This window comes from Stigmatopora nigra, chromosome 11 (genome assembly GCF_051989575.1).
Source record: "Stigmatopora nigra isolate UIUO_SnigA chromosome 11, RoL_Snig_1.1, whole genome shotgun sequence".
Lineage (NCBI taxonomy): Eukaryota > Metazoa > Chordata > Actinopteri > Syngnathiformes > Syngnathidae > Stigmatopora > Stigmatopora nigra.
In genome coordinates this window covers 2,789,105-2,812,682 of record NC_135518.1, presented here as the reverse complement: position 1 = coordinate 2,812,682, position 23,578 = coordinate 2,789,105, and the positions used below count along the sequence as shown (strand labels likewise).

General features: G+C 40.1%; 1 protein-coding gene across 2 annotated transcripts in view; it reads left to right on the top strand.

The window, feature by feature from the left end:
* The window catches only part of dpp10 (dipeptidyl peptidase like 10), a 97,508-nt gene that overhangs the window by 35,879 nt on the left and 38,051 nt on the right, over window positions 1-23,578 (top strand). The window contains exons 1-3 of one of the 2 annotated variants that reach the window (XM_077728274.1): window positions 6,692-6,941; window positions 15,947-16,061; window positions 20,620-20,715. In XM_077728274.1, the coding sequence (XP_077584400.1) occupies window positions 6,885-6,941; window positions 15,947-16,061; window positions 20,620-20,715 (268 nt within the window). In that variant the 5' untranslated portion in view covers window positions 6,692-6,884. Of the gene's footprint in view, window positions 1-6,691; window positions 6,942-15,946; window positions 16,062-20,619; window positions 20,716-23,578 lie in introns of those variants that run through there. The other variant, XM_077728273.1, reaches the window with a different exon arrangement.

Below are 23,578 nucleotides of genomic sequence, written 5' to 3'. Positions count from 1 at the left end.
AACAGCTTTCCCGGTCTCTGCAACAGTTACATTCACATCAATTAATATCCAGAAACAAATGTAAACATTTTTCATTCTGAAAAGAATTGAACCCACTAAACTGTAACCACCCCCTGTTTATCAGGGTTAATATTTTCTAGCATAATTTTCCTTTAGGGCAATTAAAATTCATTACTTATAAATCGCATACTAATCAAGTCCCAATTCAATTAACAATGTGTATCGCGTTGTATATTAAACTCAATTGTTTGAAATTCAAAATATCCCAAACTAGTAGTCTTTTTATCAAATGTAACATTCCATTGTCTTTGGAGTTTGCCAATCATCTCCTTTAAAACTTTCTTAATCATCATTTTCCAATAGCCTGGCATAAAATTGAAATTTAGTTACATATCTATCCATTGTAGTCTATCTTCTCTCTAATTGTTTACTTTTAAAAATCTGTAAGAAGGTTTGTTCTCAATTGAAACGCTTTCACTTTTTGTGGAGACAATCAAAACAATATAAAAGTTCCTTATGGTTTATGGCATTGCTCCTCGAGCAATAATCTTTCCAATCAATATTGGATGCTTTCCATTACGTCTGATCGCGTCAATAAGCTTATCTTACCTGTCTCCTCAAACGTTTCAACTGAGAGAACCTCCTTACAGTGCAAAGGTGTATCTGCATCCTCCTTTCAGCTATTTTCATGTCTGCTGTTTGGTCAGCAAGAGTTGTACGGACGTTCTCATTTTGGGTTGCTCGTGCGTCTTCTCCATGTTCCTGTTGAAAAACACAGTCTTCTTCTGCTAACTCAAAATTAGTGCGTTTCTTTAAAGTTTTTCTTTTATACAGATAGCCAGATTAGAGTCATCCTTCAGCTCCAATCGTGTAGTGAATAATGGCGTTTGGTATGGAAATTCTGAAACATTTTGTCAATTCAGTCAATTAATCTGTTAACACAATTTGGATGCCATTATCCCTATACATCAATGGTACTTTGGAATTTCATATGATGCACTGTTTTTGTTTTTCTCAGTGCTTCAAAATTGCATTGCAGATTTGTTCCTCCAATCCAATGCATTATCATCAAAAAATTTCTTTGGACTAAACAATTTTCCTGGATTTTTCATCGCCATCCAAAAAGGCTTATTGGCGATTTCAGAAATTGATTTCAAATTTCCAATCCTTCGCTGCCATCCCTGAAAAGGGCTTATTGGCGGTTTCAGATAGTGATTCCAATTTGCTAAATCCTTTTCCACCTTGATATCTAAGGGATCAATTATATCTTGGTGGTTGGCCAATCAAAAACACAAAAAGACAAACAACCATTCACGCTCACAGACATCAGTGGTCTGTAATTTTTTCACTAGTGGAGAGCGCCATCCCTGAAAAGGGCTTATTGGCAGCTAACCACCTTTTGCTGTCCTATCAGCACTAATCGATCTCAAAAGAACTAGGTTAATAGTCATTAATATGACTCACACTAAAGCATATTTCATCTAGTGATGGAAAAACAATGAATCATATTTCGTGCACTAAACATGATTCATCTTATTCCATCCTATAGAAATCATGCTTATCCTAAATTAATTATTTTATCTCAACTTTTATCTAAACTTTACCTAATAATTTGGATCAATGCCATTTCTGCATTGTAAACTTCTCGTTTGATATCATTAATAATTTGGATCAATGCCATTTCTGCTTTGTCTTCATTTAATAATTTGGATGATTCTTAATACTTAAATCTGAATCACAAATCACTCTCATATTGCTAAATTAGCTATGAGGATAGCTAAATTGCGCTAGCAGAATTCCTATCCGCTCCAAGAAGGCGGTTATATTTAAAATAAGAGCCATTTTCTGGGCTCACTATTACCATAATTAAAATTGAGGAAAAATAACCTTTCACTAAGAATTTCCTTATATAAATTTCAGTGTTTAATAAAGGACCCATAATTTGTGACTAATATATCATAACATTATCAACTATCTGTCTCTCTCTCTCTACATCTCTCTGTCTCTATCTTTCTCTCTGTTAACTTTCTCTCTCTACCTGTCTCTCTCAGTCCCCCACCCCTCCCCGCTTTGTGCAGGGGGTGGGGGCCTTGGGCTGGTGGGGGCTCTCTCTCTATGGCCCCACCGTGGGGTGCTTTATCGGCCCCCGCCTTCACCTCCTTAGCTGTGACTTCACGCTCTACTTTCTGCAAAGCAATGGACAAGTTATTCATATTCCATTCATGCTTTTGACCTACAATATGTACATTTCCTTTTAAAGTACAAAATTGTTTCACCAACTCGCGTCTTATTTTTGGGTTGTTTTTTAACTTGAACACCACTCAGAACCTGTGCTTCCACATCTGCATACAAAAATTGTCAATTCATTCCATTCTCCCGCACTCTCACATCCTTCCATTTTCACCATTTACAAAATCGTCAATTCATTCCATTCTCCACATTCTCCCGCACTCTCACATCCTTCCATTTTCACCATTTACAAAATTGTCAATTCATTCCATTCTCCACATTCTCCCGCACTCTCACATCCTTCCATTTTCACCAATTCAATCTAGATCAAGTCTCCGGATAAATTTAGAATTTTAGTATGTTCAATTCTAGGAATTAGAAATATTACTATTGTTACTTTTTTTTTTTTTTTTTTTTTTTTGAATCAATTCTAGGAATCAAACATCTGTGGCCCCAGTTGTTTCCCTGCTGAAGACTTTAAAATAACTCCTGCATACAACTCTTTCCGGAATCTCTTGTTCCTTTGTTTCCTTATTCTCACGTTCGCCGACGTGTTTAACTTTTCCTTATTCTCACGTTCGCCGACGTGTTTAACTTTTCATACGACGTTTTCTCTATTTCAAAACGACCGTCCTGGGATCGTCATCAATTCCGACTCTAGGTATATTACAACCTTTTCGAAATCTCCTATTCCCAAACCCCCTTTCTATGGCATCTTCTCCATAATTTAAAAATCCAATAGCAGAATTTTAACGTTTCAGTAATAGGTATTCTGCTTACCTTTCAGTTGATCAGGCGCCTGTTGGAGAAGTCCCAAGAGAAAGGTCTCACGCTCGCCGGCGTGCCCTCACGTTCGCCGACGTGGTTAACTTTTCCTTATTCTCACGTTCGCCGACGTGTTTAACTTTTCCTTATTCTCACGTTCGCCGACGTGTTTAACTTTTCCTTATTCTCACGTTCGCCGACGTGTTTAACTTTTCCTTATTCTCACGTTCGCCGACGTGCTTCGATAACCGCGACTCCACGTTCGCCGACGTGTTTTAGAGTCCGCGGCTGGCCTTAACCCATATGTCTACGCAGTTCCTCCCTGGTTCACGGACGGAGTTATCGGCCTTAACCCCTAAACTGTCTACGCAACCGACTCACGTCGGGGTCACCAAAACTGTTAGACTAAACTATTTCACCTGACTCCAATTCCTTAACTCTGTAGTCTCCAGTCTAACAATGGAGCGTGTTCAGCATCGGAGGAGACAAACCAGGGTTGAGCGAGTTTATCCACAGATGGTTTATTCCATTCATATTGATTCATACAGAGCTCCGGGTCTCCCTCCCATAGAATAAGCCCGCTGAGTGTTGATGTCCCAAAGCGGAGGATGGAAAAAGACATTGTCCAAACCCGCGTTTGCCCAGTTATAGTCCAACAAAAATGCATATTCATTCGCTGATTAATAATGAGATGTGGGCTGGTCCAGGGCTGCTGTGAAGGGGGGTTTCTCTGGGCTCCACATCTTCCAGCCTTGAATCCACATCATCCAGACCTCTGTCTCCGCTGGTCCTATAAAGTCCCGACCCTCTGCCCTGCTCTTTGTTCCTCTGCCCTTTGAAGTCCTCCATCTGGTCTCTTATCAGTGTGAATCCCACCTTGAAATAAGAATCTCAGGAAGAGCCTTTTGTTAACATTGTAGTCGAGGAGTCTCGGACCCATCCTTCTGTTCATATTGTAATTGAATTGAGAACAGGAGCCCAACTCTTCAGTGGCGATACTAAAACAAGACCGCCACAAAAAGAATGAGTAAAATGTGATATCAAAATGAAACAGCTATACTAAAAAGAATGAGTCAAATGTGATATCAAAATGAAACAGCTATACTAAAAAGAATGAGTAAAATATGTCAGATTCTTCAATTTATAGGAAGCACAGTCAATAATTAGTGATTTATCTAATGAGGAGAAAGCAGTTCAGAAAATGAGATGAGATAATATAAGGCTTTTATAATATTTGGGCTTGACCCTTTATCTAACTATGATGCAGACATCCTCACTACTCTTCACCATGTCGCCTATTTGGTATTATTTATAGAAAATGTACGCTCTCCCATTTGCCCATTGGATCGCCTAAGCCAAGATTCTATTCCGAAACCTCTCAACTTATAAGCAGACGTGACAAGAAACCCACAAACAATTTTAGGGGCAATTTCAATTTCATGTCAACTGGATGAAATTCACACCACATATTTGCCCACCCAATTTAAATTTGCCAACACGAATCACGTCTCTGCTTAGCGCTCATGCGAGCAATTACCATGAACCTTTTATGGGTCATTTATTATAATCATTGATTGTCATTGCCAGACGTCTAATCCATTTTGACTAGAAGAGGCTGACTGCAATCGCCGGAGGCTCATCTCATCTCATCACATTTTCTGAATCGCTCTATCCTCATCAGGATTGTATGGGGTGCTGGAGCCTATCCCAGCTGAGTCCAGGCCAGAGGCGGGAGACACCCTGAATTGGTGGCCAGCCAATTGCAGGGCACAAGGAAACGGACAATCAGGCACACTCACAACCCTACCTCAGGGCAATTTAGATTGTCCAATCAGCCTACCATGCATGTTTTTGGAATGTGGAAGGAAACGGAGTACCTGGAGGAAATCCATGCAGGCCCGGGTAGAACATGCAAACTCCACACAGATGGACATGAACTAGATTTGAACCCAGGACCCCAGAACTGTGAGACTGACGCAATAACCACTCGCTAACACATGCACCCAACCTTCAATGTACAAACACAAAAATCTACATTGTTCATGTTATTTTTGTTTATGACATACATGCTTAAATACAAAGATGATCTTTAATGTTTAATGTAATAATTTTAGCAAAAACAAAAATTTCACACACTTATGCTAAACCTAAAAACGCCAATGTAAATTGCACGAACGGTTAACAACGAGAGAATAAATTACAATAAAATATTTCAAATAATTACCAAACTAAGTTCATTGCTGGGTTGCCCGGTGATGGAGTGGTTAGTGTGTCGGCCTCACAGTTATGGCGTCAAGGGTTTGATCCCAGGTCGGTCCTAACTGTATGGAGTTTGCATGTTCTCCTTGGGCTTGTGTGGGTTTTCTCTTTGGACTGCAGTTTCTCCTACATTCCCAAAAGATGCAATATAAGCAGGTTGAACACTCAAAATTGACCGTAGGTATAAATGTGATCGTGTATGGTTGTCCGTCTCCTGATGCCCTGTGATTGGCTGGCCACAAATTCAGTGTGTCCCTGGTGCCCATAGTTAGCTGGGATAGGCTCCAGTAGCTCCTGCGACTCTTGCAAGTATAAGCGGTTCAGAAAATGAATGAATGAATTAATGAATTAAGTGTTCAAACAGTAAGAAATGTTTTAGATGTATTTGACCCTTTTTTATTCTTGGTATTAAATTGTGTTCTGGATGATTGGCTTGAACCTAAAATTTGACTTTTTGTTGTCTTCTGTGCTGCCAAAGCATCATCTCAATCATGAGAGGAAGTATAGATATGTTAATTGGCCATTTAGAATGGATGTGACACTTTACTGATGTTTCGGGTAAGGCGATAGCCCCTCTTGAATCTCTGCCGTAAAACAGGCAGTGTGGCTAGACGTGGAAATAAAGGGTATTGGTTTTGACGATTAGTAATATCTCATCTCATTTTCTGGACCGCTTTATCCTCAAGAGGGTCGCGGAGGGTGCTGGAGCATATCCCGGCTGACCTCGGGCCAGAGGCGAGAAACACTCTGAATTGGTGGCCAGCCAATCGCAGAGCACAAGCAGACAAACAACTATTCATGCCCACACTCATACCTAGGGGCAACTTAGAGTGTCCAATCAGCCAACAATGCATTTCTTTGGAATGTGGGAGAAAACCGCATGCAAACTCCACAAAGGTGGACCGACCTAGATTTCAAGCAAGTCCCCCACTGTGAGCCCGACGCGCTAACCACTCACCCGCCTATTAATATATGTGAGGGGGAAAAAATTGTTTCTCCCGTGCACCCCAATTCATTTGCACCCTTGGCTCTCACTCAGATTGCCCCTAGTACAAACCAGCCCTGTCTTTATGAAATCTTAATAGGACTCTCATTTAACTCATTGTTTACCACTGACCATGCTGGACGTCCAATACATTTTTCCTGGCACAGAAACATGAGATTTTATCCTTGTCACGGATTAATGTTAAAATTCCTATGCACACCGTCTCCCAGAAGCAGAAATACCTCAGGGGAAACTTAGTAAAGCCACATAAAGTAGCGAGGTGTTTTAGGGGGAAACTTAGTAAAGCCACATAAGGTAGGGAGGTGTTTTCACGTCTGCTTTTCTGATTTGATAACGAGCTCGACTGGATCCAAACTCTACTCCCTTGTACGAGGCTGATGTGAGTGAGTGAGCGTGCGGGTGGGCGGCGTGGGCATTTCCATCGATGTTTTTTTTCTCTCTCGCTCTCTCGCTCTCTCTCGCCAGCGCCTTACACAATTAGCTTGTGACGAAATCCCCCTGCTCAGTTTTCGCACTTGTAACCATCCAGTTGATGAGCAGGCGAGCTCAATTTCCCCCTCCTCGTATCCAAAGACCTACCATTTCCCATCAGTGATAAATCGAGAGTTACCCCGAGGAGTTTACCATGACAGCGACCAAGGAGCAGCCAAATCAGAGGCAAAACCAACCCCAACCGGATGAGGTGGGCAAGTGGATTTGATTCTATATGTAACGTTTGAATTTATTTTAAGCGCATTTATCTATTCCGAACATTTCAGCATCGTGCCTCGCTCCAGATAGCTGGGCTCAGTCGTTTTTTCACGGATAGAAATAGCGTTTTGCCGTTAAATAAATAGTCTTTATTTAACATCATTATTTTTAAGTGCAGCTCAAGATCATTTCTTTTACGCTGGCACTAGTGCATTCGCCAGTCGTGCGCCGCAAAACTGTAGCAAGTGAACATGAATGTTAGGCGCATCGGGGTCCTTCAATGTGTGGATGGGGTAAGGGGGAGACTGCGCCTGATACATTGTAATTCAGCCGCTGCCTCCTGTCAGCTGCCCCCGACACCTTGGGAGGGAACGTTTCAGGAAAAAATCACTTTGGATGAGAAAAGAACATGCTATATGCAGCCCTCCCTACACAGTGGGCTCGATCCTGAAATCCAGCATATGATGGTGTATGTACCAGCTAATCCAGTACCAAAACACAACAAATCCAGCAAGTTTGTTGTATTTTGCCACTGGGTTTGCTGGTACATAAACCAGCATATGCTGGATTTCTTTGCAGTGTTGGGATTCACCACAGAGACCGGGTATCAAACGATGAAATTCGGGGTCTAATTACTGCTCATGTAGACAATGTAGACCCCTGACTGACTGACTGACTGACTGACTGACTGACTGACTGATTCACCTAAAGAAAACATTAAATTGAAGGGTTACATTTTCAGGCTTAAGATAGCTTTAGGGCACCCCGGTGGTGAGTGGTTCACGCGTTGGCCTCACAGTGGGGGAACTGGGTTAAAATCCAGGTCGGTCTACCTGTGTGGGGTTTGCATGTTCTCCCTGGGCATACGCGGGTTATCTCAGGGTACTCTGGTTTCCTCCCACATTCCAAAACCATGCATGATAGGCCGATTGGACGCTCTAAATTGCGCCTAGGTATGAGTGTGAGCGTGAATGGGTGTCCGTCTCCTCGTGCCCTGCCATCGTCTCGGCACCGGTTCAAGGTGTCCACCGCCTCTGGTCCGAAGTCAGCTGGGATAGGCTCCAGCATCACTTGACCCTAGTGAGGATAAAGAGGTTTAAAAAATGAGATGCGATGAGAAGATTGCTTTACTCATCCACAGTTGTGGCAGAAGGAAACTAAAGATTCAGGGCGTCTACAGCCAGATAATAACATATGTTATGTGAGCAAGATCTTGTGTCCTTAATAATTATTCGCTTTCTCGCAGTCCCATCAGGGATTCGTAACCGAGGTCACTGTGCCATTCCCTAATTTTATAAATGATTCAGCGCCCATCTATTTTACTGTGGTATTTCCTATGAAGAGTAGACCAATTTGTTTTTGGTGTTCTCAATTTAATCTAGGTTTGGAGCTTTTTTCGAACAGATGTAGACCTCTGCCTTGTGGAGTTTCTTTCCTTAAATGTTATTTTGAAAAAGGATTGGAATTTTCCCCCTGCTATGTCATGCTCTGTAAACACAACAACCTATTGGCCATTTCAGAAGATTGCATGCAATATTGCATGGAAGCGGTGTTAACTTGCTCAGTGTTGCTGCTGCTTGATCACAATTACATAATTGTTTGTCAATGTTGCAGAATCTCCCCAAAGCGTTCACATGACTTAACGCATGGATTTCAAATTATTGATGATGAGTATTGTATAAAAAAGTGTTTTTTCATGAGCAATTATTATAAAGTTAAATGACACTCAGTGGTGTTACAAATAGCCCGGTCATGAAACGTGGTTGGACCCAAAGGCAGGGAAGCAGGCAATGAATGAGTGGAATGGAGTGCGCTGTCAAAAACTTAAACAAATAATAAGGACTTAGACATCAAATAACAAAATCAAACCTGACGTGAAAGACATGGGGTAACGAGGAACTTGACATGGAAATGTGGCATGGTACAAACAAAGCAGACAATCCGACAAGGACTAACAAACACACGGGGTTCAAATAGACAGACAAGGGCTGACACAAGAGGAAGGAAGCCTAGAGGGACATAAGAGGCGAAAAGCAAACACAAACAGACCTCTACCCAAAACCCTAACAAGACATGACCAGTAGTGAGTTACCATTTTTATTTGGTGACTTTTTTTCTTTTGAAAAAATAGGCTAAGTGTACTGTAATAATTAGGTGAAATGTCTGAAAGTGGTTGTTTTTGAGCTCCAATAGTTTGGCATGTGGATTGAAAATTGAGTTTACGGTCATGAAAAGATAAATAAAAAATAAACAAAACCAATAAATTTCACAACCTGGTGAAGTCAACTAATGCTGGTGTGGTGGAAATAAATTTGTTGGCCAAAGGCAAAAGTTGATTTAACATGGAATCAGTTTTAACCTTTTAGAGAAAAGAGTGGGCTTCTGTTGTACTTATAGTCTGAATACAATTCCCTATACACATACTCCACACATGACCATAAGTAGCTTTTTTGATATGATCGTAAAATAATTTAATACGTACATATTTTTTTAAAAGAGTCTTGCATGCTTTTTTGTTAGTGGCTGATCTGTGCCAAAGCTATTTCTATCCCAGTCTACCCGCAGTCTGTATACATAACTGGATGACAGGCACTTAACAGGGCTACTCTTCATTAAATTTGCATGTGCATGCTGAAGTATTAACAAAAGAGGAACTCTTTGAAGTGTCTCTAAATATTATGTGAAAAGGAAAATTGTGTCGTTACTTCGTTTATCATCTACAAAACAAAAACTCATTAATATCTCTACTATGGTTAACAGGTGCTCGGCCGTTTGGTCGCCGGTCTTTTGGTCGCTGGTCTTTTGGTCGCTGGTCTTTTGGTCGCTGGTCTTTTGGTCGCTGGTCTTTTGGTCGCTGGTCTTTTGGTCGCTGGTCTTTTGGTCGCTGGTCTTTTGGTCGCTGGTCTTTTGGTCGCTGGTCTTTTGGTCGCTGGTCTTTTGGTCGCTGGTCTTTTGGTCGCTGGTCTTTTGGTCGCTGGTCTTTTGGTCGCTGGTCTTTTGGTCGCTGGTCTTTTGGTCCCTTTTGGTCACCGGTCAAATGGTGACGAGTTTACTGTTGAAACCAGCTCTCAAAATTATATTCATGAGAGAGAGTTTAATTTCTAAGTACTGTTGAAACCAGCTCTCAAAATTATATTGAATATCTAAATATCAACTGTACTCAGACAGTACTTAAATATTAAACTCTCTCTTTTAGATATTTAACTCTCTCTCATGAATATAATTTTGAGAGCTGGTTTCAACAGTAAACTCTCTGTCACCATTTGACCGGCGACCAAAAGGGACCAAAAGAGCGGCGACCAAAAGAGCGGCGACCAAAAGAGCGGCGACCAAAAGAGCGGCGACCAAAAGAGCGGCGACCAAAAGAGCGGCGACCAAAAGAGCGGCGACCAAAAGAGCGGCGACCAAAAGAGCGGCGACCAAAAGAGCGGCGACCAAAAGAGCGGCGACCAAAAGAGCGGCGACCAAAAGAGCGACGACCATACGTCCGGTCACGTGGTTAACATTGCCTTAAAAATCATTTAATTTTACAATTTCTCATGTATAAGACGCCCCCTGAGACAGTTTTCATCCGTTTTTAAATGCATCCATTACACAACTAAGAAATAGAAATACCAATAAATTAATGATTTATTTAAAAATAAAGAGCATGCCCAAAAATGCAAGTTTGATCCAGTACAACAAGGATAGAACGGCTGAGTTGGAGAGTAAACTAAGGAAAAGATACTCCAGGCCAGAAAAGTCCTAACAAAAGTGTCACGCAATCTAAGTGGAATAATAAGGTACAACGACAAACAGCACTACCGAGTCGGAGAGTAAACTAAGGAATGCAAAGTACCAAGATAATAACAACCATAAATACAACAATAATACGGCAGAATAACTATGAAGGGATGTCGAGCACACTCAATCAGCTGCTGAAAAGACACAGAATATGATAAAAGGTTTACGACTGCAATTCGACCAAATTTGAATACTTAATCATGCTTCATACTGTGAATATCAATTTTCTTACTCTCTCAGTATACACTTTTAAAATGAATATTATATCCATCCTCTGATTCTTCTCATTGAGATCGTAAGTAAGAGTGAGTTTATTTCAGTAGATTTTTGGTGAGATGCAAAGTGCTCCTTCCAGCAAGTGAATCACATTTTAGTTGAAAAATCATGAATAGATTATAGCCCATTTACACATGGCATGGTGAGAGTGGCAACAAATTAATTCTCCAGCACATCCGTAGCCCTGGTGAGGATATGCGGTACGGAAAATGAACTAACGAAGCAGGTAAAACAGTCTCTTTAATGGAGTAACTCACTTTATTTTGAATGGAAGCGTGAGACTTCTATTTAAAATGTCAGATAATGTGAACATTTTCAAGATCCACCCCATCGTGAACAGCACAGTTCTACCAAAGCGATTGAACAACATTCATTTCTCAAATTAGAATGAAGGTACAGTAAATAAGCAGTGTGGACCTGAATGAACGAATGATTCTTAAATGTGATTGAAACACGGGTTGTTGGTGTCAGTCAGCTATGGCTTATTGTACTGTACTTACTAGATTTTTCTTTTTTACTGTAGACAGTATCAGTTAAAAAGATTGAACATTCCGTACAAAATTCAGGCAAATCATGAATGAAATGACTAGATGCATTTTGATGGTTCTCTGCAGAGTTGTACCCAGAGATGCAACACACCAACAAACCCACAAAGCGTGATTCCCTCCTCTCAGCCAGGGCTCTTTTATCAGCCCACATGTGCTATGTTTTGTCTAATAATTTGTCTTTCTGGGGACTCTTCAGGTCCTGTAGTGGGTGACAAAAGAAGATAAAACAGAGGGATAACCATTCATTCATTCATTCATTCACCTGGATTCAATCCCAGGACCCTAGTACTGTGAGGCTGACGCGCTAACCACTCAGCCGCCTAGTTTTATTTAGTGAAATCCAATTTTAATTAATTATTAAAAGATGTTTTTATTTTTTCATTCTGTCTGATTTGATCCTCCATATTACTTTGTTACATCATTCATTCATTCCGCGCACCCTCGAAAGGGTAGCGGGGTTGCTGGAGCTTAACCCAGCTGACTTCGGGCGAAGGGCAGACTATACCCTAGACTGGTTGCCAGTCAGCCGTAGTGCACACAGAGAGACATACGACCATCCGTAATCAATCATACCGCCACCAGCTAGCATCGAGCCCGCGCCTCACTGCACCGAAGTCAGGCGAGTGAACGTCTACACCAAAAGGCAGCCTTGTTACATCATTCATACTCATTTTCACAAGCACTTGTACTCGAGTCCATCAGTCAACTGACATCACAAAATATCTGCGGTTAATTTATGTGTTTAAATATTATTTTCTCCATTATCAAACATCTAAGAAAGTGACGCAATAATAAATTGTTTTTATATGTAAGTCATTTAAACTAAACTAGATGTTGTCTTTCCTTTTAACCTGAGGATTCACAGAATATTAATTAAACATTGCAGCACTTTCATGTCACAGTGTTTAGCCTTGCAACTCCGATTTTGCCAAATTTCTGTGATTGGCAATATGTTTTGAACTAGATGATGAACAAGCAAATATCGGACGTGTTTGGCTATGGTGTTCCTTTCGATTTTTCATTTTCGACCTATTGCTCTCTCAACTAACAATTTTACAGCTCAATGCTTGCTGAATTGTACGTCGGCAGCCATAGGTATGAAAAAATGCAATTCCGCTTGTTATCCTCACATTGAGAAACAATTTCCTGCACACATGCACTCAATTCCATGTCAATGACTTTCTTTTCTCTTTCTGTTGTAAGGGAAGTCAGGTTCTCTTCTAATTTCATTTCTCTTGATAGATAGTATCTGTTTTTCAACTGTGTTGAAATGGCTAGAGTTTCATTTTTTTTTGGATCGCAGTCATCTACTTCTAATTGCATATGAATCTGGGATTGGATTGCAGGGGAAAATAACTATTATGTTGAAACGAATATAACTGATGAAAAAAAAATGTTGAATTGTAGCAGGGGATGCAGATAAATTTTGTTACCATGCTTTTTTCTGACTGCTGGTCGATGGATCTATCCATTATAAAACCATTATAAAAGGGTAGTCACTGTGGGCTCGATTGTGAAGATTTAGTGGCTGTTCAGCTAGTATTGATTCTCTGGTTTGATGTAGTTTTAATAGTGGATGATTTAACTATTCTTAAGCTTGTTTCTTGACTTGTCATCTGGGAATCATTGTTGTCTATTTGTGCTTATGCTCTGGCTTTCCCTGGTTAACGTTATTTCCGCTCTATGTATACAGTGCACCCGTCTCGAATCCGCCTAACTAAATTGAGTAGAGGACATTGTTTGCATAGCATAGAACATTACTGGCGGCCAGAAATTTCCAGCTAGCCATTGAAAGCAATGACAAAAGACCTATAAAGTCAGGGGTGGCCAACTCTGGTCCAACAGAGGTCGCCTTGCACGTGTTTATCTATAGTCCTTAAAAAGCCTGATTTATGGGTGTGTGTGTGTGTGTGTTTGTGTATATGTGAGTGGTTATGTTTAAATTCTCTCGCTACGTTTGTCCTAACTGTGTATCGTACAGTTTTTATGGTGTCTAGAAACGGCTGTCGAATAGAAATGATTGATAGAGTAATTGATTCTTCATCATCTCTGAGTGTGTAAACTCAATCTTTTATATGTTAAAGCTAAAAGCAGAGTTGATGTATGAATCGTTGTTTTTACATAATGTGCCTAAATGCACCGCATTGCTGATTGGTCGTAAGGTAGGATGCTTTTCCACGTCATTTTCAAATGTCATTTTTGGAAGAATTTACGCGAGTTTCCAGGTGCTCCCCAAAACACTTTTTTCCGTCCTGACTTCTACTTTCACCCTTTCTTGCAATCTACACGTGTGGATTAGCCACTGGGATTCCCCTTACACAAATAGATTACCAAATCACATGCAATAGCAACCTCTTCCAAGCAGGTCGGACCGGCGAAGCCGTGCCCTCCTGCTTGTTACCAATCTAACGGTCTCCGTTAATTGAAGCATACCAGTCGCAACAACATCGAAGCCTTCGACTTAACGAGGAGCTGGTGTTTATGTTAGAGAAAGAGAGTAGACAGGAGAGAGAAATTAGTGCTTCTGAGCCGAAATAACCCAGTTTTAGAATGTGTACATCTTTCATATAACATTGGGACAGCTTTCGCCGTTTTAAAGGGTTGGGGTGATAGTTTTTTTGAAGACCGTCTAACGAATGATACAATTGACATAAATAAAAATACAATGCTTTCTAGACTTCAGGTCACGAAACAAGTTCTGGAACCAATGAATTTTGTAAGTAGAGGTACCAATGTTCATTTATTTATGTTCAACAAAAGAGTGCAATTCTACAGTTTCCTATATTGATTGAAAATAATAGAGAGGCACTGTTTATATGTGACTATCCTCAACTAGTTACAGAGCTAATAGATGCAACAGAATGTCAGCTGAATTTAAGATTATTTTGTAGGCTATATTACATTATTCAATTCATCATTTGTTGTAGGCCAAGCAGCTTACCTGCCCAGTGGTTAGCGCGTCAGCCTCACAGTTCTGGGGTCGGGGCTTCAATCCCAAGTTGGGCCTCATTTTGTGGAGTTTGCATGTTCTCCTTGAAGAATCTCAGACCAATCCTTCTGTTCATAATAAACAGAAGGATTGGTCTGAGATTCTTCATCCCCTAGTTTGTATGTGTTTTTGGGTACTCTGGTTTACAATCACTCCAAAAACATGCATGGTAGGCTGATTGTGCACTCTAAGTTTCCCCTACGTCGAAGTGTGACTGTGAATGGTTGTCCGTCTCCCTGTGCCCTGCGATTGGCTGGTCAGCAATTTAGGATCTCCCTCGTCTGGTGCATTATCCCCTGTGACCCATATGAGTATAAGTGATTCACAAAAGGAATGAATTCATGTTTTGGGTCAATAAAAACTAGAAGGCAGTCTACAGGTGCCTTGTGTACCCTAGTTTGGACACTCCTGCTGAAATGCTATTGATAGGTCTGAAAATACAACTTCAGGAGCAGGTTAGGAACGAGTGAGATCAATTTAAATAGGAAATAGGTTTATTACCGGACTGCAGGATGGTTGGAGAATGCTCCGACAGCTGTTGACCTCTCACAGCCTGCCTTCCTCACAATTCTCTCTGAATGAACAGAGCTCAGTCTTTTTATAGGAACTAAAGGGTAATATTTCTAAGACAGTGATGTAGGACAGAGCTTATGTAAACAGAACTTTGGGCTAATATGGTTAGACATTAGCAAACACGATATATTATAGCACACACAAACTGCTGCAGCCTATCTTTTATTGCGCGTTTCGAACAAACAGTTCCAAAGTGACTTGGCCATATTCCACAATACAAGGAAACAATTGCAAGGCCAGCTAGTTAGCTATCTTACAATTCGTAGTGCGAACAAACAATTGCAAGGCCAGCTAGTTAGCTATCTTACAATTCGTAGTGCGAACAAACAATTGCAAGGCCAGCTAGTTGGCTCATCCTACATTCCACTGTTCTAACAAACCATTGTAAAACCAGTTTGGACACATTGGCTCGACATGAACAAACAATTATTAAACCAGTTGGCAGGTCTACCCCAATAGCTATGGCTGCATTATCAAATGAAATACTGTAGTTCCCAATTCTGTCATAGCTAAAGAAAGTCAAGTTTTAAGTTACCTCACTTTTTTTAAATGTGTGCATCAACTTAACCCTGGTGCAATTTACATTCCTTAAGTTTGAAGAATGCAGTGTCACATATTCATTCTACGTATAAGCCGTACCATTAAAATTGCCTTAAAATTGACAAATTTTACAATTTTTTCCCTATTTATGGTTTTTATAGGGAGTACAAATGTGTTACTTGGAAGGGAAAATCTTTATTGACTGAGTGCATTTGATTGCTGAAATGGCAATTTCAATTTTTTTTTTGACAAATTAGCTATTTATTTGACTACTAATTCTCTTTACAGGATCTTGGTGGGGGGAGTCCACCTCAAAGGAACTGGAAGGGTATTGCTATTGCCTTGCTGGTCATCCTAGTAGTCTGCTCCCTCATCACCATGTCAGTTATCGTCCTCACACCAGGTAACATTCATTTTCACACTCTTTCTGATTATTTTTAAACATATGTAAAAAAAAAAAACGTATTTTGCCACAAGATAAAAAAATGTGAAAGTATGCATTTATAACTAGACTGAACATTAACAGGGGGATCAATTTAGTTTGTGTTATTTACTGAAAACTAAGACAACTATACTGTAGTTTTCTGAAACAAAAAGAATTACTTCAGTGTTTCAAAATAGCCCTCACTTTCTCGTGTAACCTTATTATCTTTCTGAAATCAAGATCCCCACTAACCAGACTTCTTTGAAAGTCATTGTGTTGAAAAGATGGAATGACAGAACCTAAAATTTAGAAGGAGTCACTGATACTCATCTACCCAATATCTTGAATCCTGCTTATCTACTTTAAAGTGACAGGGAAGCTGAATCCCTAGCTCACCAAATACCAGGGCGTGAGTGATTGATACGTTGCAAGACTTATCTACTGTATCTATTGATTGACGGATCATTCTGTCTACTATGGGTTCACATAATTGGAAATGGTCACAGAATTTCAAGGCAGGAGTGTGCACTAATTTACTGAAAGAAAGGAGACAGCCCGGAAAAAAAAGACCAAAATACATTTGTGAAAAGTACACCTAATCAACAACAACTGCCCGGTCTTTGGAGCATTTTCCCGGGGCCGCTTATCGCTCGTGCCCGACCCCATGTCGGAGCAGTTTATCCTCCGTGCCCTGCCCGGTCATCGGAGCCTTTTCTCGGGGATAGTTGCAGTTTTAGTACACTTTTGGAACACTTTGACACAACGCTGCTGGTGTGTGTGTAGTCTGCCATCTTGCCCCTCTCTCTTCTTGCCTGAAATCTCGGGTGTGATGAGAGTTGGGTCGAGAAAGAAAAATTAAAAATGAATGACATCGAAACCTCTGAAAACCTTATGTATAATGCACACCCAAACTTTGCTTCAGTTTTTGATACACAAGGTTGTTATAATCGAATAAATACGGTATTTGTCATTGTTTGATTGGTGTCAGGAGTGGCTGGATTGCCTTTCCTGGCATGACGTCACGATAACTATCAGCTGTCACTAATTACGTGATTAGATTATTTTTGGTATTTAAGCATTATGATTTTCTGTGGACGCTGTCGGATCGTCTGGTTTAGTTCTGGTTTCGTCCTGGTTTCGTTTCCTGTTTATCCTCTTAGTCATGGCCGTTTCCATTGACGCCACGCCGCATGTTCATTCCGTTTGTCACGAGAGATCAAGCTAAGTTGTTTATGTTATGTTACCACGTTTATTAAATCAACCTACAAGAGCTACAGATCTGCCTCACCTTTCCATTACTTCGGCGACTCTGCATCTGGGTCCAATATGGTCGGATCGTGCTGTTACGATCTCGCCGCGTAGTGCGACTGGATCGGTGGAGAAGTTGGACCCAGATGCAGAGTCGCCGAAGTAATGGAAAGGTGAGGCAGATCTGTAGCTCTTGTAGGTTGATTTAATAAACGTGGTAACATAACATAAACAACTTAGCTTGATCTCTCGTGACAAACGGAATGAACATGCGGCGTGGCGTCAATGGAAACGGCCATGACTAAGAGGATAAACAGGAAACGAAACCAGGACGAAACCAGAACTAAACCAGACGATCCGACGGCGTCCACAGAAAATCATAATGCTTAAATACCAAAAATAATCTAATCACGTAATTAGTGACAGCTGATAGTTATCGTGACGTCATGCCAGGAAAAGCAATCCAGCCACTCCTGACAATTGGTTCCACTTTCAGTTATGTTTAGAGTTGTTGTGATATTATTCAGACAGTCACATTTTTCTTATGCTTAAGGATAAGACTTGGGAGGCGAACTTGCCCAAGATAAGGATAAAATTGCCTCTGTTTTTGATACGTGTACAAAAAAGCCTGCGAAGCAAAGAGAGAGGGTAGGAAATTATCCTATTTGTTTTAATTCACTCGAATCAATCAAGAATGGGTTTGTTGATTCACAAATAACCTGCAAGGACTCTGGCCAACCCGTTTATCCACACTTTGTCAACATTTAGAAGTGCATAATTTTTGCAGTGTGCGACCAGCATAGTATTTAAATGTTTTTATGGGATAAAAATATAAAATATTGATATCAATCAAAAGCCTTTATTGTCATTATACACAGCTGCGAATAACAAAATTGGTGATGCTACTCCACAAGGTGCGTTTTCCCTGTAAAAACATAAATAAATAATATAGAAAAATAAAAAGTCACGTCCGGGGGAAGGTAAATTCTAAAATATTGTACAATCTAAGTTTTTGCACATTGTTATTGCACACAAGGGATTGTGTCGTGCTAATGTAAGTTTAAAAACCTGATGGCTCAAGGGGAAAAAAAACTGTCCCTAAGTCTATTTGTCCGCGCTTTGTTAGACCTGTAGTGTCTATCAGAGGGCAACAGCTGGAACATCATAGTTTTCAAGATGGGATGGGTCCAGGGTCGTTATGTTTACTATTTTTTAAGAAATAAAACAGAAACTCCACATTATTTCCCCAAAACCTCCTATATATTGATTACCTTCGAATTCATAGCCAATCAGAGACAAGCTATTACACATAGGCATAACGTGGTGTGTCATTGTCACTTGCCGTGCAGTCTTGTTACATATTGTGTGTTGGATTGCAGCTCGATGGCGACGACTTCCCATGTGTCTCAACCATTGTTCTGTTTATAGGATTTTGAAGTTTTGTTGCTGCTTATTGTTTTGGCTTGTGTTCATGATTACCATTGATTTCCCCTGTTGTCTGCACGCTCCCACTGTGTTCCGCTTCTTTCAGCTTCTTGCATTCCTGGATGTTTCTCATTGTTACATCACACAATTTTTATTCATCTATAAGTTCGCTTGTGTTCATTCTTTACTTGTCAGGATTTTGTCAAGTACGCTGAGGCAGAAACTTTTGGGGAAATAAGCATGAGCAGCCTTGAATTTAGTTTCCCTAACGCTTGCTTTTCTTATGTAAGTTTAGAGGCTTTTTTTGTAATTGGGTTTATTTAGCAATGTTATATTTTCATCAATAGTAATGTGCTTCGTTCAGGGATGGGCAAACTATTCCACGAAGGAACGTATTGGGTGTGGGTTTTCATTCCAACCCATGAAGAAGAAACTTCTTTTTTGTGCAATCAGAGGATTGCAGTCAGGTACTTCTTATTTTCTGCAGAAATCTCATTGGGTAAACTGTGCTCAACACGGTTGGAACAAAAACCTGCACCCACAGCGGCCCTTGAGGACCGGTTTGCCCACCCCTGTCTAGGAGTTTTCTAAGAAGTTTCCTTGGGCTTCCTTGCTCACCTGCAATCAGGTGGTCACTGCCTTGTTTGAGTTTTGTTAATTTCCCGGATTCCTCACATGTTGGAGCGCCAAAAAATTTATTGAGTAAAGGATTTGACACAACCATAGAGTGTAATGTGGTAGTGATCATTGTTTCAGTAGTTTTTTACTCTTAAGGTCTTCAAGTGCAAATATTCTGGGTAAGGTAACGCAGGTCAGCCATTATAGACACTTTCTATTACTACCCAGCTTTTCATATTCCAAAGTAAAATAATTCTTGGGTGGTTCTAGTCTAAAAAATAATTTCTACTCCATTTATGAACACGGGGGTACAGTGGTACCGCTATATATGAAATTAATTGGTACCAGAAGTAGTTTTGTAAACTGCAATTTTCGCAAGTAGAGAAATGCCCGCCCGAGCTAATCAGCAATGGTGTTTGGTATGTGTTCCTTTAGGGTTTAGTTTGGGTTTTTGTACATTCTTGGCTTTTTCTTTTCTTTGACGTGTGCTGGTGATTACCCATTGATTTCACCCGTTGTTTCCCACCTTTAGTGTCTCTCTTTATTCACTGCCTCGTGTTTCACTCCGCTGTTTCTGATTGTTTTGTTAACCGCTGTCTGAGTATTTAAATCCCTAGTTATTGTCAGCCCCTTTTTTCTCGGATCACCTGTTTGTTATCCCCTAATTTAGTCTTCCTTGCGCTCCTCGTGCCCCCGTAGGTTTGCCTTGATACTGTTCTGTGTTCTTTTATTAAAGCTTTATTTTTAGCGAATACGTTTGTTTATTAAATATTAAGATTCAAGTGCACCCAGTTCCTGTGTCCACCTTCTTATTTGCTTGTGTCCATTCATCCGCCAACCTCTGTGGTAAAACTTAACAATTGTCCCAGAAGAGATTAAAAAATGCAGGAAAACGGGCCGTTGGTCAGATGGTAGCGCTCATACTCCATCGATGACCACTATCCTGACTGAGACAGCACTAGCGTTTGCTTGGAGTGTGCCGCTCTCCTTTTCCTCGGAATGTATGATTTCGAGTGATGTTTCGTAAATTGGATTGTTTTTATATCACTGTACTTTGACATGTTGGTTTTGGCACAGGAAAGCACACCCTAAATAAAAAAAATCCAATGGGAGTAGTGTATCATTTGTAAAACTATTAGAGACACCACACTGTCAACATTATTTCCATCACCGAGTAGGAATTTTGTAACTTAGCCATAAAGCTGGTGAGAGGATTCTTAACGCATTGCACCCCTTATGCTTGCAGTTGACAACCAAGCTGGAGGTGACACCAAACTGACTGTGGAGGATCTTTTTAAACCAGACTTTAAGGTCCATGACCCAAATGCTAATTGGATCAATGGTGAGTAAAAAGTGTACCCTATTATTCATTTAGCAGGTACTCTGTTTTCACCATCCCTTCACATGATGGTCAATCCATCACCATAAATGGTGAGATTAGCTAATTATTCTTGGATATTGTTTAGTTTACATAAGGTCCAACAAAAGTGGTTCTATAGGTCATGTGTATATCCACACTGAACATTGATGTACTGTTAAAGAAACTACATCATATTTCTGCTGTTGCTCCTCACATTATAATTGAGTCTGACTCATTTAAACACGGCTGTTTGGATTTTTATCCCTGATCCTCATTTTTAATGACTGAATGCTTATTTGCCAGAATGGTGAACCATGCTGAACCTAGTTGTTTTGGCTTGTGATGAGTAGTCGAGACTCGTTGTCTTACTGTGTGATAAGTTGTAAGATTAAATCGCTTCAGGATGTCCTCCATCTGGTGCCCATAGTTGGCTGAGATAAACTCCAGAACCCATTGCGACCCTTGTGAGGATAAGTGGTACAGAAAATGAATGAATTAAAAAAAAGTTCAAACCCGAGATATAATCACCCTAAAATGGCACAAGTGAATGATAAAGAATGAAAGAGGGAAGTCACGGACACTGAAGCGTCTAGGATTCCATTAACATTGGATATCGGGCAAAAGAGAACAGACAGGTTTGTGGTAATCTTGTGCTGCTTTCAGTCTTTCATTCGATGCTGCTCTAAACCTCCAAATCCCCATTGCCCATGAACAGCACAAGTGTAACTCCATGCCTCAGGCAAGAAGAAAGAGGCAAGGTTTTCCATCAATATTTCATTCCACAGTGACATTTTTCCACTATCTTCACAAAATCTATTTAATTCCCAAAACTGACCTGAGGCCAAAAAGAGAGAACTAATGTTTTGCAATCAGCCTATCAGTAAAAAGTGCTATGCAGGTTGGTTTCTGGATAGATGTGTGGAAATAAACCATTGGGCAATGAGAAAAGATAACAGATATGTGGATAAAAGAGAGAGACTGCAGTTGGAGCACCAGGATTTGGAGAAATAGTGAGATTTTTACAGAGGCTTTGGGGAATTGGCTTTCTGGAAGTGGTCTAACAGTTGCAATGAAATTGATATGATCATATTTGGGCTAGTTTGTTTATTTTGTATTTAATATATTGTATTTAAAATTAAATTGATTTATAATGGTATTGAGGGCTCTACAAAGGATACTCAATGGAAATGAATGTCATACTCATGGTATTTTAATAATGTAAAATGAATTTAGTATTGAAATGAAGTATCGAAACTGTGTTTGAATTTCTTACTTTTTATCCTACTAATTGAGTGAACGGCCTGATAACTGAGTAGTTGGCGCACAATGCGGGCATCAAGGGTTCAATCCCAGGTGGTTCCTCCCTGTATGGAGTTTGCATGTTCTCTCTTGGCTTGCGTGGGTTTTATTTGAGTAATCTAGTTTCCTGCTCCGTTCTAAAAACAATGGGCGGCTGGTTGAACACTCCAAATTGCTCCTAGGTATGAGTGGGAGTGTGGATGGTTGTCCGTCTCCTTCCACTGTGATTAGCTGGCCACCAATTTAGGGTGTCCCCCGCCTAGTGGCCATAGTTGGCTGGGATAGGTTAAAGCAGTGTTATCCAAACTTTTTGGAGGTGCAGCATACTTTTTGCATTGTAAAAAATTTTAAGGCACACCATGACCTGCAATTCCTCTAATTTAAAACTATATTGCCTTTATCAACACTAGAAAGTCATTGTCATCAAAGTTTTATTAATAGGAATTAAATAATCCACCTCTCCAATTTAACCGCATCAAAGTTGATGTCCGCCGACCGAATAGCTTTCAGTTTGAGTCATATTACGCACAAAGTAATGCACTCACAGAGACTTTACGTCACCAAAAGTTGATGCCTCTGAAACCAAAAAACTTCTGGTATACATACCGTAAAACCAGGAAAATGACTTAAATCTCGCAATATTCTGACTTTTATCTTCCCAATATTACTCAACCAACTAACATTACGAGAAAAGCCGTTTTGTGCTCACACAGACTTAATGTCAACAAAACCAAAGCCAAAGAGGTTCCGGTTTATTTTACATAAAAAATAAGCAATAAAATGACTAATATCATATTAAGATTTAAATCTTGTTATATATAATACAATCTATTATTTCATATTTACATTTTAACCTCATAATAAGGGTGACTCTACTTGTCTGGTCTACATTAACCACAATATTCGAGGGATTACTGTAGTACTAGTCCCAACCTTCGTTGAAGCACGAGGCAAAAGGATGAGCACTTCCCCTTTTTATGTGAATTTCTATTATAAAGCCACAGCCGCAACATAGTAGTTTTGGTGGTCTCAGCTCAACACATTCACTATAAAAAAGATTGAAAAATGGGACTCATGTTTTTTTGTCTGCATGGATTGGAGGTACACGTGTCGGCATCACATCCACGCTTGCAAGGGGAAAGAAAAGTGAGACCCAGAGAGCGCACCCAAGTGCTAGTACACTAATCCCTCGTTTTTCACGGATTATGATCAGACATGGCCACGATAATTGAAAAAGCGTGAAGTAGGATCACCCTTATTACTACAGTGCAATGATCAAGAAGTGTATTTATAAAATATATTACATGCATAGGAAAAGACTATAATTTATTAATAGATTAATAGAAATATATAAATTAAAAAACAAATTAAGTATCATAATCACAGTGAAAATAGCTTTTTTATGCTTGATTTAAATTCATAGAATTATTGGAGCTTTCATTGAGGTCCTCTTAGTCAGATTCTACAAATATTGATGTTGTTCTCATGAGGAGAATATGAGAATTGCTGCTTCTTCGGCGCTCAGAGAAGTGGTGCCCTGACTTAC